This window comes from Corylus avellana, chromosome ca7, assembly GCF_901000735.1.
Source record: "Corylus avellana chromosome ca7, CavTom2PMs-1.0".
In the NCBI taxonomy this organism is placed as follows: Eukaryota; Viridiplantae; Streptophyta; class Magnoliopsida; order Fagales; family Betulaceae; genus Corylus; species Corylus avellana.
In genome coordinates, this window is record NC_081547.1 from 829,509 (window position 1) to 843,882 (window position 14,374).

Consider the following 14,374-nt stretch of genomic DNA (forward strand, 5'->3'; position numbering starts at 1 on the left):
AAAAAAAAAAAAATTGAAAACCCTAAGGAAGTATTGAGTGTTTAACCTTTTTTTTTTTTTTTTAATTCAATATGTGAGAGGGGAAAAGGGAAGAAGGTTGTTGCGTGGGTTGAATCCGAATAACAATTCAAATAGATTACGTGGTTGGATAAATGTATTGCACTAATTAAATAATAACATGTGTCCGATTCATTTAGTCACCACAAAAATAACATTGTAGCCTTGACACTTGGGCAAATTAAACCTGCCCACATCAGGACAAAAGCGTAAGTAAAAATTGTCAACTCTTCATCGTTGGATTCCCTTTCCCTCAGGACTTAAATTCTCTCTATTTTAAATGAAATGTAGAATATCAATTTAGTTAAGCTTCTTAAAACATTTTAAGAAGCTTGATGGGTGGCACATGAGGAAAAGACCTAGATTCTCTCAATTTCATTTGAAATTGAGGGGATCAATTTAATTATCATCGCCACCACAAGTGAGCAGTGGGGGTGGCCGCGCGGCCATCCCATGGGCGGAAAGGCACCCTAGCGGAGAGAGAGAGAGAGATAGAGAGTTCCAGCAGAGAGATCTGGCCGCGAGAGAGAGAGAGAGAGAGGAGAGATTCAGGCCAAGGGAGTGGCTCGCGGCCACCCCAACCGGATCTAGGGTGGCTGGCGAGCCACCCCAATCATGGATCTCGCCATGACCTGCTTGAAACTGTCATGACCCTCCTCAAAATCAGATTCTAATGCCTCAAAATTCATTTTTTAATTTAAAACTAAAACCTAGATGTGGAAAGTGAACCATTTAGAGATTTTATCACCTTAAAGGCCGAAAAAAGAAGCTCCGGGGACAAAGAAACTGCCAGACCCGTGGGTCTAGACCCTCCCCACGGGTCGACCCGCCACCTAGCCAACCTCTCTCTCATCAGGATCTCATTAATTAATTATTTTATTTTTTATCTTTGTAATCTGGTGTTGTTGTATTTATCTTCTTATTGTGTGTTATGCTGATGTGTCAGATGATGAATGGTGGCACAAAAAAAACATTTTTGTGCAACCTCCTTATTTTTGTCATTTTATTTTATTTTTAGACAAAAATGCCTCTTAAAAGTAATTAAATAGATCATCTCTATTTCATTTGAAATGGATAGGATCCTTCTCCTTCCCTCATGCGCCACCCATCAAGCTTCTTAAATTTTTTAAAAATTTAATTTTAAAAATGTATATTTTTTTTTATTTAACTAGATATTTTTTAAAACTATCAACTATCAAACTTTCTAAATATTTTTTTACTTTTGCTAAATATTATTTTTTATTAATAAATATAATTGTCATGAAACCCACTCACTTTGATTCCATATGAAAGATGTATCAAAATGCCACTCCAACAACCAAAATAATATTAAAAACTAAATAACTTTTGCTTTTGGTGTCTTTATATTTGAAGATGAGTTAAAATAAATATTAAAATTACTTTAGATAAAAAGTTTGATAAATGATTTTTTTTTTTGTTAAAAATTTAGAGAAATGTTAAATATAAAGAGCTTGATGGGAATGCTCTTAGATGCCACCCAACGAAATAAAAAATATTAAGCTCTTGTTGGTCTTCTTTTTTCATAATATAAATATTAACAACAAAATTAAAGGTAAAAATGCAAAATCATTACTTGTAGTTAAACCGATTTGTAATGAGTTTTACGTGGTATAAAACAAATAGGTTTATGCACTCAATTTTCGTTTTTTTTTTTTTTTACATAAATTTTCAAATGTCATGTCAATACTAATTAGATAATGACATGTGTTATCTATAATAAAAAAAATTTAAAAACTATAACATATATAAATATATATAAAAAACTACAATTAACAAAAAATCAAGCGACTGTGGCCAGGGGTAGTTCCGGCCTCCCATTTCAAGCTAGGAAGGAGGTAAGACTCTTAATATTATTAATATGATTAATTGATTATTATGAATATGATTATTATTATTATACTATACCCTTGATCTTAATTGAACTTTTTTTTTTTTTTTTTTTGATGTAAGAAGATCTTAATTGAACCTATGTACACACATTAATATGATTATTATTATTATTATTAACTTATGAATTAGACATTAGATATTAAACCTATAAATAATAATATAGTCTATACTCTACACTAACTTAGTTATATACTTATACTATACCCTTGATCTTAATCAATTAATTGTACACACATTAATTGAACCTATGAATATGATAATTATTATTATTATTTTTAACTAATTAATTGGACACTGGACATTAAACCTATAAATAACCTATAAATAATAACATAGTCTATACTATATACAATGTTAGTTATATACTTATATTGTACCCTTAGATCTTAATCAATTAATTGTACACACATTAATTGAACCTATGAATATGATGATTATTATTATTATTATTATTTTTATTATTGACTAATTAATTAGACATTGGACATTAAACCTATAACTAATAACATAGTTTATACTCTATACAATGTTAGTTACATTATTATACCATACCCTTGATCTTAATTAATTAATTGTACACAAATTAATTGAACCTATGAATATGATTATTATTATTATTATTATTATTATTATTATTGTTATTATTAACTTATGAATTGGACATTGGACATTAAACCTATAAATAATAACATAGTCTATACTATATACAATGTTAGTTATACACTTATACTATAGCCTTTTATCTTAATTAGTTAATTGTACACAGATTGAACCTATGATTATTATTATTATTTTGGAATTGGACAATGGACATTAAACCTATAAATAATAACATAGTCCATATAATATTAGTTACACTATAGCCTTACATCTCAATTAGTTAATTGTATACACATTGAAGCTATGATTATTATTGATTAATAACATGTTTAATTATTTTTTTAGTTACATTGTCGCGTGGGTTGGGTCGGGTCGGATGACAAAACGGGTCGAGCTCACGAGCCCTAAACAAGTTGGGCGAGCCGGGTAATTTTCGAGCTACACGAGTCAAGCTCACAATCCCTTAGCGAGTTCGGGCGAGCCGGTCGATTATCGAGTTAAACAATTCGAGCTCACGATCCGTTAACGAGCACGGGCGAGCCTGCCGATTTTGACTTAAACGAGTCGAACTCACAAGCCCCCGTCGAGCTTACTCGAGCGAGTCGAGCATGTGTCACTAGCTTATCGAGCGAGTTTCAGCAGTAACGAGTGAGCTATTACAGTGTCGAGCTCGAACTCGGTTTGAGCAAAGTCGAGCGGGTATCGAGTGATCTGTCGAGTGTGTCGGCTCATTTACGGGCCTAGATAAGAGCTTAGCCCCGACCCTTAGGTACCCCTTCTCACCATCATTTGTTTGATTTATCTCTTTCTATTTTTCTTTTTCTTTTGTTGCTTTTTTTTAGATTAGATTTATTGCAATCATTCCACCACCCATCATCCCACGTGTTTCTCGTCCACTTTTGTTAGTAATAACACCGTAAGAATGTTGTAAAATATTATATTTATTTTGGCAGGACATTACAATAGGAATTGTCATATAGATGGTCGAATAATCACTACAATAAATCAAAAGTGGCTATGCGGCTACCTCAATATGTTAGTGATCGATGTGCTGTGCAGCCACCTCTCTTAATCCTCTCCTCCATTGAAAGGGGTTACTCGGTCACTCTCCTTTCTTTTTTTTTATCTTTAATTTCTCTGTAAGGAGTCGACTCTATCTATTTAGGTCTTTTAATTTAAGCACGTGTTCTCTCTAAAAAAGTATTTTCTCAAATATAAATCCCGCTAAAAAATACTTTTTATATAAAATTAAATCCCGACCGTTAAAAATTACTCGAACACATATGGACAGTTTGTTACGTGTGAAGTAATTATGGAGAGTTTAAAGCTGCGAGATCCACATAAAAGACAAATTCCATGTGGAAATGATGTCGTTGTCTTCAGCGACCCGTAAAACTCGGATCAGACCAATATTTAAATTACCTATGTCCAAAGCGACAAGTCTACACACGCTGTCCGTCTCCGACGTGGCCCACCGACCTTCCCCATTCCTCATCACGCATCATTTGACAGCTCGAGTAGTGGATGATTCTGGATTTGTTTTCTGTGACATTTCATTTCAACTGGGACGAGTCGGAGGAAGGACAATCCGGATTTAGCGTAGAAAGCTTGCAATGACTTCCAGTTCCAGGGATGAATCCGAGGACCTCAATAAGCCGTTCTTGCACACGGGGAGCTGGTATAGAATGGGCTCGAGGCAGTCCAGTATCATGGGCTCCTCGGCCCAGATGCTTCGCGACGGCTCCATCTCCGTATTACTCTGCGTCCTCATCGTTGCCCTGGGCCCCATCCAATTCGGCTTCACTGTAACACCACCGTTTCATCTCTAACATTTATCTGAATCACAATTTTGTCTTAACAAAACCATTTGCCCATTCAAATTTCTTTTTGCTTTGTTTTTGGTTTCTATCTTTCAAATGTACAGTGTGGGTATTCGTCCCCTACGCAAACTGAAATAGTCAACGAATTGGGACTTTCAGTCTCAGAGGTGTGACTTTTGATTCTAGTTTGTTTTCTCAATCTTTATTTTGTGCCTTTGATTAACACTATTTGTTTCGAAAACAGTTCTCTCTATTTGGGTCTTTATCAAATGTGGGTGCAATGGTTGGGGCAATCGCGAGTGGTCAAATTTCGGAATACATTGGGCGCAAAGGGGTATAATGGGTTTCGTTCAATTTATTTTCTTTTGGGTTCACATTGCTCTTTATGGAGGAAGAAAAAAAAAGAGGCAAAATTGGAGAATGTTTCAACTATGAATATACCCGAATGTTGCTTTCTTTTGCTGAACTGCAGTCACTTATGATCGCTGCAATTCCTAATATAATTGGATGGCTCGTAATATCGTTTGCCAAAGTGAGTGAGCACAGATAATTTGATGTTCTTCTATGTTACTGCATTCTTTGTAAGCTCGTCAAATTGCATTTAGTTTATGCTGCTCTTGTAGGATGCGTCATTTTTATACATGGGAAGGTTGTTGGAAGGATTTGGCGTTGGTATAATATCTTACACGGTAACTTCGAAGCATCTCATTTCTTTATGTCAATCAATCAGGCATCAATGGCATTAATTTGTAAATGTAGGTACCGGTATATATAGCTGAGATTTCGCCTCAAAACATGAGGGGAAGCCTCGGGTCTGTCAACCAGGTTCGATGTCTAGTCTTGCTTCTTAACTTGGTTATCCGTTAGCACTTTTGTTACTAGTATCCACATTTAATGATATAACAAAGTAATTCAATTTGGTTTTTGTATAGCTCGCAGTGACAACTGGAGTAATGCTGGCTTATCTTTTGGGGATGTTTGTCAACTGGAGAGTGCTTGCAGTTTTAGGTGAGCCCTATGGATGCCAAATTTTGGTATTTCCTCAGTTGAAAGAGTAGTATTGACTGTTATTTGGCCAACAAAATTATTTATAACCCTTTAGTACTTAAACAAGTTTGAAAAATGTATTTTTCAAGATTGAGTACATGCTAGCAGATACTCATCAAATAGATAAGTATTTGAAAATTCACCAAATACTCATCTATTTTCTAATTGGGAAAATAAAGAAATATTACGGGAGGAGATATTTCATCACTGTGTAAAGAGATTAAATGTTAAAGATGCAAATATCAAACTCTTAGAGCGTCAGTTTCTTATCACAAGTTCATATATGACTAAGTTTCTGGCTGAAATTTTACAGCCTCGATTGTATATAACATTAGTTACCAATGAAATACGTAGATCAATACATGGATTGAATTAAGGGATCATTTACACATTATTGCAGGAATTTTGCCATGTACACTATTGATACCTGGCTTGTTTTTCGTACCAGAATCTCCTCGATGGCTGGTATGAAGCACAAGATAAATATTGTATTCATTGGATTTTGATATCTTCTTATGTTTGCTGATTTTCTGCTCCATGTCTTCTCTTTCTCTTTTTTCTTTGGGTTTTGGGGTATTAGGCCAAAATGGGGATGACAGAAGATTTTGAAGCCTCATTGCAAGTTTTACGGGGTTTTGATACAGACATTTCGATTGAAGTGAATGAAATCAAGGTATTGAATGTTCTATGAGTCAATTTCTTGTACTTAAACCAAATTCATGTCATCTAGAAACATAGTCAACCAAGTTCTGCACTATAAAGTTCTGGATGATAAGCTTATTGCACGAGTACATTATTTTTATTATTTTCTTAACATTATCATCATTTATTATTGATGTAATTTTGACAGAGATCTGTAGCATCATCAAGCAAAAGAACTACAATAAGCTTTTCAGATCTCAAGAGAAAGAGATATTGGTTTCCTTTAACGGTACAATGGTTTTGAAATTTCTGATTAATTCTTGTTTTCTATACTCGTGAATTTTTATTCCCTTCTGATATGTTGCTACCAAATGCTGCAGATAGGGATTGGATTACTTGTGCTCCAGCAACTCAGTGGTATCAATGGTGTTATATTCTATTCAAGTAACATCTTTTCAAGTGCCGGTTAGACCAACATCTCTTTGGGCTTTGAACTGTTATCGTATTATTAATTAAAGCTTTAGATAAAGAGTTAGTCTGATGGTTTTCTATATTACATGGATTTCGGTATGATACATTTGTATGACAAATCTGATGTTTTACATCTACTCGAAAATCATTTTCTCCAAAAGATAAAAGGAAAACATCTACTGTTTGTTAGAGATCGCCTAATTCATGCTTCACTGTGTTACATGGACACTTTAATGTGAGAGAATTACCAATCTTAAGGTCTAAAATCTACATACCCAATTTTATCTTTCACACTCTGGCTCTCTCATCCTAACTAAATGCATTCTTAGCAGATCAATGGTAGAAATCAAATCACGGTTTTCCTTACTATAGTCATGGTTACAATATTGTAGGTGGTTTGCATTCCATTATTTGACTTTGATGATTTAATTAGTTTCCCATGAATATAAACAGGGGTATCATCAAGTAATGTGGCAACTTTTGGACTTGGTGCCATTCAGGTAAAAGATGCCCTGATACATTACAATTTTGTGCTGCTTCATGTTGATATCCAAACATCACAAAAGAAGTTCTTATCATTGTTATTTAAAATAGGCTTGTTATTTTCAATAGGTTCTTGCTACTGGGATCACTACTTGGTTGTTGGACAAAGCTGGGCGCAGGGTGCTTCTTATTGTGCGTCAGAACAAATTTGTTCTCTTATAATGTTTATTTGTGGACATACATATTGAACAAAATCTGAAATCACTTGTGTAGGTATCATCGTCTGGAGTGACTCTTAGCCTCCTTCTTGTTGCAATTGCTTTTTATCTAGAGGTAGGTAATCTTTTATTTAGTATAATATGTAAAATCTTCTCATTTGATCTGGAGCTTATAAATCAGGTATGGCATTTGCTTATCATGTTTTAGTTGATTCTTATGCTTTCTCTTCCATCTTGTTCTCACTCACCTTTATCAGGGCTCTGTATCAGAAGATTCTCATTTATATTCAATGTTTGGTATACTGTCACTCGTTGGGCTTGTGGTATGGTTTCTCATATACATTGTTATGTATAGTTTGAACTATTGTTTTAATTAATGTCTGAGTTTTATCAATTTTCCATACAGTTGTTAGTGATTTCATTCTCTGTTGGAATGGGAGCTATTCCATGGCTTATAATGTCAGAGGTATGCAATATTGCCTGTATTTTAACAACATCATGAAGATATTTTTTTTTTCCTCATGTCTGATGCATAAGGTCTAAACAATTTGATGAAGTACTTTTAGTTGGTCAAGTTCTTACTTGTTCTGGTGATAATTTCTAGTCAGCCTGATGTCAGACTGCCTATGCTCCACCAGTATGGTGTTAAAAAGTTTTAAAAACTTCTTTAGAAACCCACTACCACGGTGCTACTTCACTATTAGTCACTAGTTCAAGTAGTGGGTTTGGTTACAGAAATTATTGTAGGAATCATATCACCTACTCAGCAAGGAACTCAAAATTATTGTTTTCCATATGGTTATTGTTTTCTTTGATGGTAAAGAAACCTGGAAACTGAGGGGATGGTGAACCTTGGGGATCATATTGGGCAAACAGAATCTTAAATTCTCCCTCTGAAGGACTAAATTTAGCTTAAGCTTGATTAAGAATACTTTTTATATGTCGGGAATTGGATATTTAACCATCGGTGTGAGTTTGATAGAGCTTTTATGTTTGTTGATCATTGACACAACTAAATTATGGGTATGAGTTTTGGTATGGGATTAAGGTGGTGTTGAGTTGAGTTGAATATGTGAATTATTAATAAGATATCTGAAGAGAACATTACACTGACCTTCCCATGGTTAGTTGATGATACAAGGAGTATTCTCAGAAATTTCATTGACCTTTCTTATCAGAGTTAAGTAAGTGGAATGTTGTAGTTCCTGGATGTGGGGTTGTAATTCTACAGATAGATGTAAGGTTTCAGTTTTTCAGTAGGTCCTAGAATGTTGCATGTGGTTATCTTGATGATGTCTGTCTATTTGATGAACTCATGAAATTCAGTAATATGGATGAGTAGAGGATTGTGGATGAAGATGAGATTAGTGTTATATGTTCACATGACAACTCTATCACGGAGATCCTTGTATTTTCAACTAGCCCGAGGGGCAAAGGGAGATTCTCCTTTTCTGCACTGTCAGAAGAACGAATAAAGACAGTTTTTAATATTTGTGTCCATAAGTTAAGTGGTTGAAACATGCATTGAGATTGATGAGCTCAGAATTTTCTTGAGGATAGGGCAGTCTATTCATCTATCTCCAACTTTAGGTAAATATTAATTTTGAACACAAATTGCACATTTTTTTTCAGATACTTCCGGTAAATATTAAGAGCCTTGCTGGCAGCATAGCAACGTTTGCAAATTGGCTGATATCCTTTTTGATCACAATGACTGCAAACTTACTCTTGAGTTGGAACAGTGGAGGTATATATACATCTACCTCTGTGTATGTGCGTGCGTGTGTTTTCCGGCATGCATATATCTGTCATGGTGACTCTAACTCATATAGTTCCGTCATTGCAATAGGTACCTTCACAATTTACGCCACGGTCGCTGCTTTTACAGTTGTCTTCGTGACACTTTGGGTTCCTGAAACTAAAGGCAGAACCCTGGAAGAGATTCAGTCGTCATTTAGATGAACTTGTTTGCTCAAGCATGCATGCATTCATCTTAAACTGTTTCTGAAGTGAATGTCATGCAAGAAAGCATCACGTGGTATGTTTTTCCATCACAGTTGTTTTATGTTTTTGGATTGTAAATGGGAAAATTAGTGAAAGTAATACTTTTTTTCAAATCTTTCAAATCCTTGAAACAAGCTTAGCTTCCCACTATATTGCTATTTCTTCTGCTTAACACTAGCAGTGCCACGGAGTACAAGTAAACAGGGGAGTGCATACTTCCAAATCGTGTCACTTCTTGGCTTTGTCTGCGTGCAAGGAGGCAAGGAACTGCTTCAGATACCTATTATAAACACAAGGTCGTTCCAGGTGAACCAAGTGACCGGCCTTCTTTATGCCTTGAAAGGATGCACTTTCTCCTAGTTGCCTGTATTCATATTTTTCAAAATAATCTCAGTACAATTAATATTGGTACTCTAAAATACTTCTCTTGTTTGTGGTGGTTAGGGTTGGTAATTTTTTTATGGGACTCGCAAACCCAACACAAAATTAACAGGTTAGGGTTGAGAAGTTTGACTTGTTTAATTAAATGGATTGGGTTATAATCGACTTATATAGTCTTATATCAATTTCCCGACACAAGCCGAAGTCGACAAATGACATTTAGAGCTATCAATTTTTGATGCGACCTATGAATCCAACGCGAAATTAGCAACTTATGGTTGAAAAGTTTGACCCATTGATTTAAATGGTTAACGTATATAGTCTTATACTCATATTTCAATACGATTTGAATTCGACACACAAATATGAATTATCAACCCTAGTGGTGGCCATAATAGGTCCATAAAGTATGAACCATTTGGTGCCTCTTTGTCATGATTGATCTTATTCATAGGAGTAATGTTAGAAACTATATTTTTATCATACCATTATCTCATTTTATTATGCTGCCATCGCAGCATCAGCCAACTTTTGAATCCGTTCTTTTTTTTTTCTTCTTTTTTTTTTTTAAAAAAAAAAAAAGGAAAAAAAAAATCGTGGGTTAATTATAACTGGCGTTTAACAGTATGGGATAAAAATTTGGTATATAACAACTCTTCATAGGAGTAATCAGACTTACCCTTGCATGTTCTGAGCAAGCTCCAGATTGAAAATCTGATCATCCTCACCCCATAAAAGATGCACTTTCTGCAATAGAAACGGGTAGACTATATATACAAAAGTAGAACGAGGCAATCGACGGGCAGAATGTGATCTCGATAAATATATATATTACCTGTGGGAAATTGGGAACCGTGGGATCCTTGTTGCTCACGATTAAACCTTCTAAGAGCTCACCTCTCTCCTTCCTGTTGGTGAACATCACCTATATATAATTCCATGATGCTTAGATTAATATTTTTTTTTTGTTTTGTAAAAATTACAAGAGATTTTCCTTTTAGCCTCGTACTAATTAATTGAATTAACAGTAACTTTATGTTAACCAGTTTTTAATTTTATGAGCTACAAATCCTGCAAAATTTAATTTTAATTTGGACCATGAAATGGATCCTATTTATTTCACTTGAAATGGATATCATGATCTCACACCAAAGCGCCGGGATAATAATTATATGTGAAGTGACTCACATGTCTAAGGACAATGCCTTAATTTGTACTAGTACATGTCGAGATGTTTAATATCAGGATCCACAAGAGATAATAAGAGAACAAAAAGTTGCCCACGGGCCACAGCATATGAGTTAAGATTGTATTTTCTTCTTGTTAGTTGAGCGAATTTAAGGCTCGTGGATCGCCGTGATTGACTTGACTTACATCTTGCCAATTGACCAAGGGTTGTGGCACTCTACTTAAGTCTCCATGTTATTTATCTTTTGAATAAAAGTGTGAAATTTTAAAATTGTTTTTCTTAATTTAAATTTAGATAACATTAATAGAAAATGAGTATTAACTTCACTTCTCAAATGAAGTAAAATAACAAGTTATGAAAGTTATTGAAACTATATTCATTTCAAGTTTTCAAAATGAAAAATAGTATAATCATATCTAACGGCTAATATATATATATGATAAAAGATGATCCGATTAGACTGGTAATAAAAGTCCTCTTTCCAAACTTTCAATTTATCATAAACGAAATACTAGAGCAGTTTAATTCGGATTAGGCAATAACAGTATATATGTTGTACTTTAAGTAACGGTGAAGATTAAATTTTAAAATCTTTCTTCATTTTTTCTTTCCTATTAAAAGTTTTGCCAACTTTTAAATTCAATCTTAACCATTGCTTATACTACAGCATCCATATCTGTCAACCTAGCTACTCCACCTTCTTTTTTTTGTTTTTTTTTTCCTCATTTGGAGCAACCGAATTATTCTTCTACTTTAGTTCATCCATGAAAATCATGTGACATCTATCATCCACTAATTTACGTACGTATGAGACAATATTGGAACATGTATCGGAAATTCAAACCTCAAGGAAGTCTTTGTGAAGGCGATCCGGGAACCACAGCTTCTTGTGAGCAGCAACAGAGAGAAGCGCTTTCAAGCCTTTAACGGAAGTGGGCAGCAAAAGCTCCGAAGAAGAAGAGAACCCAAGGCCTTTCAGCGTTGTTTCACTGATCGAGTCGGTCATGGCGATGATCGAGCCTGAAACCACTATGGCCTGGACCAGCTCCGGGTACAGCTCAGCCATTTTGAACGCCACCATCCCACCGTAACTGAACCCAACCACGGTGCACCTCTCCACCCCGAGCTTCCCCAAAGCTGCAGCCAAACACTCGGCCTGGAATGTCGGTGACCTGTCGGTTTTGTCGGTTGTCGAGCCTCCGAAGAAGAGGAGATCCGGCACGTAAACAGAGTATTTCTTGGCGAGAGCGCCGACCTGGAACTGCCACGTCACGATGCCCTCGGCGGCGAACCCGTGGACCAGGACCACCACGGGCTTGCTGGGCTTAGCCGGGGGCTGGGGCTTTTGGCCCTTTTTGTGGTTTTTGATGGTCTCCAATGGGACCCAGAAGGTCATGACCGTGCCTGGCTGGATCTCCACCGTGTAGGGTTTGATCCCTGCCATCTTCATTAGCCCATGCAACAAAGGCTTCTGTGCTTCCACGAAGTTCACCATTATCGATCTCTCTGTTTCGCACTGGTGAGGTGTCTGGTTTTTCCTTGATTTTAATTTCTGGCCTCTGTCGCCCTCGCTCCGTGGAGTTATAATAACATGCATGTGGGATAATGGTGTTTGGTGTTGGGTAGTTGTCAGTTGTTAACAAAGGCGTGAGGTTTTCATGGAATAGAAATAATTTGATCAAGACAACTACGTTATTACAAGATAAACAATCAGTGAATTTATTATTGATTTGACCTAAAAGTGAAAATTGTTATATATTAGGAGTATTTTGTGTTTAGTTATTTATTATTATTATTATTTTTTCTTTGAAAAAAAAAATAATAACAAACAAAGCTATGCCTTTATTTTGATAACATTATTATTTATTTATTTATTTTAATTATAATTTTCTTGCCTTTTGTTACCGACGGCGACCGAACGTGAGCTTATATGTTTCAATATACTACTGTTTTCACCCTACGTTAATGAAGTCAACATATTCAAATCTTTTATATTTTGATAAATATAATTATTGGCTATGTTTACATTGTAATAATTCTAATTATAATGTGATTGTGTCTGTTAAAATTTTCATTCATTTTCTGTCTTTTTTTTTTTTTTTTTGTCAAAACAAAAACATTAATAAACAATTCAAACACCAAACACGGTTAAAAACATAAAATAAGTTTTCAAAACATATTAACAAAAAAGATTTTGTTCTTTCATGTTCGTCAAGTTTTATTTGTTAAAAGAGCAGAACGTAATCAGATGTGGACATGTAACCATCGTGCCCTAAGACAGAGAACACATTTATATAATTATATCCTATCACGTCCTACTCTTATTCACACAAAAGAAAGGGATGCAAGCCAAAAAGAAAAATCCAATTGAGACAATAAATAATTATTAGGAAAAAGAGCTATATCTGCCCAAATCTAGGTAGCCTAAAATCGAGTACAAGAGAAATCACCCACTCCAATCAGCCTCGGAATATGAAACTTACTTGCCTAAAAGCATGTTTGGAATTGTATTTGAAAAATATAGTTTTTAAGTCAAAAATCGATTTTTGGCAAAAGTTTCAAAAATGCGTTTTAACTATTTTTAGGTTTTTTTAGAATTTTAAAAACGCTTTCAATTTTTTTTTTTTTATCAAAATGATACCTTTTTTTTATTATTATTAAAGGGACTTTTTGAGTGTTAAATGCACTTTTAAACCCCTCAAACACATCCAAACAAGCCCTAAGACAAATAGACTTTACAAATTTTTGTTTTAATTAGAATTGTTAGTAATTCAGATGATAAATATAAGAGTTTTTATGAAACTCACATGTCTAAACAGAAAGCGTTTTGCTTGATATTTGTTTGGGCATATGAACCTCATAGAAACTCTCACATTTGCTATTTACGTCACTAACAATTCCAACAACAAAATTTACAGAAATTTGTATCAAAGTAGTTAGACTATGAAAAAATTAACATAGAAATGAAAACTTAAAAGTAAATGACATGCATGGAATGCATGCTAGCAATAGGCTAAGTGCGAGCCAGCAAATATATTTTAGCCTCCGGGCAATAATTTCTTGCACGAAAACTCACTGACTTGTGCTTTTCGATTTGTTTACTCAAAGTCTTATTGTTTTTTTATTCTTATTTTATTTCCTATTCATGTGCAAGGTTGTTTGGTTTTGATCAACTGCATTGCCTACTAAATCCACCATTATCTTTTTGGTAGATAGATGATTAAATATGATGTCAAACTTGGCAGCTCTGTCATCTAAAATGACATCGGGTATGTTTGGTAAACAATTTTGTTTTAGTTTCGGTTTGATACTGTAGTAAAAATTGATTGATGTGAAGAAAAAAAAAAATAAGAATGCTTTCTTTTTTAAGTGAAAAAAATAAGAACGTTTAATATGAAAAAATGAAAAAAAAAAAAATTATTTTGTAGTAATTTTTTTTATATAAATAATAATAAAAAATTATTGATATGATGTAAAAAATATAAAAAAATTTGTTGCGTTTGCCAAAACCCTTCATCATCATTGGTTTGGAGGGATAGGATGGATTAAGG

General features: G+C 34.4%; 2 protein-coding genes across 2 annotated transcripts; one reads left to right on the forward strand and one right to left on the reverse strand.

Annotated features, from left to right (window-relative positions):
- Nucleotides 1–4,026: 4,026 nt before the first annotated feature.
- LOC132188865 (sugar transporter ERD6-like 6) lies at nucleotides 4,027–9,211 on the forward strand. Its single transcript, XM_059603430.1, has 18 exons — nucleotides 4,027–4,373; nucleotides 4,493–4,555; nucleotides 4,633–4,722; nucleotides 4,861–4,920; nucleotides 5,012–5,077; nucleotides 5,148–5,213; nucleotides 5,321–5,396; nucleotides 5,836–5,900; nucleotides 6,016–6,108; nucleotides 6,286–6,366; nucleotides 6,458–6,542; nucleotides 7,002–7,048; nucleotides 7,161–7,223; nucleotides 7,305–7,364; nucleotides 7,507–7,572; nucleotides 7,656–7,715; nucleotides 8,882–8,996; nucleotides 9,099–9,211. The coding sequence occupies exons 1-18, from the start codon at nucleotides 4,182–4,184 to the stop codon at nucleotides 9,209–9,211; spliced, it is 1,461 nt and encodes a 486-aa protein (XP_059459413.1). The 5' UTR covers nucleotides 4,027–4,181.
- A 254-nt stretch (nucleotides 9,212–9,465) lies between these two features.
- LOC132188867 (uncharacterized) lies at nucleotides 9,466–12,356 on the reverse strand. Its single transcript, XM_059603432.1, has 4 exons — nucleotides 11,668–12,356; nucleotides 10,470–10,559; nucleotides 10,314–10,381; nucleotides 9,466–9,617 (listed from the first exon to the last, which is right to left on the reverse strand). Exons 1-4 carry the CDS (start codon nucleotides 12,316–12,318, stop codon nucleotides 9,482–9,484), a joined length of 945 nt encoding a protein of 314 aa, XP_059459415.1. The 5' UTR covers nucleotides 12,319–12,356; the 3' UTR covers nucleotides 9,466–9,481.
- Between the last annotated feature and the right edge of the window lie 2,018 nt (nucleotides 12,357–14,374).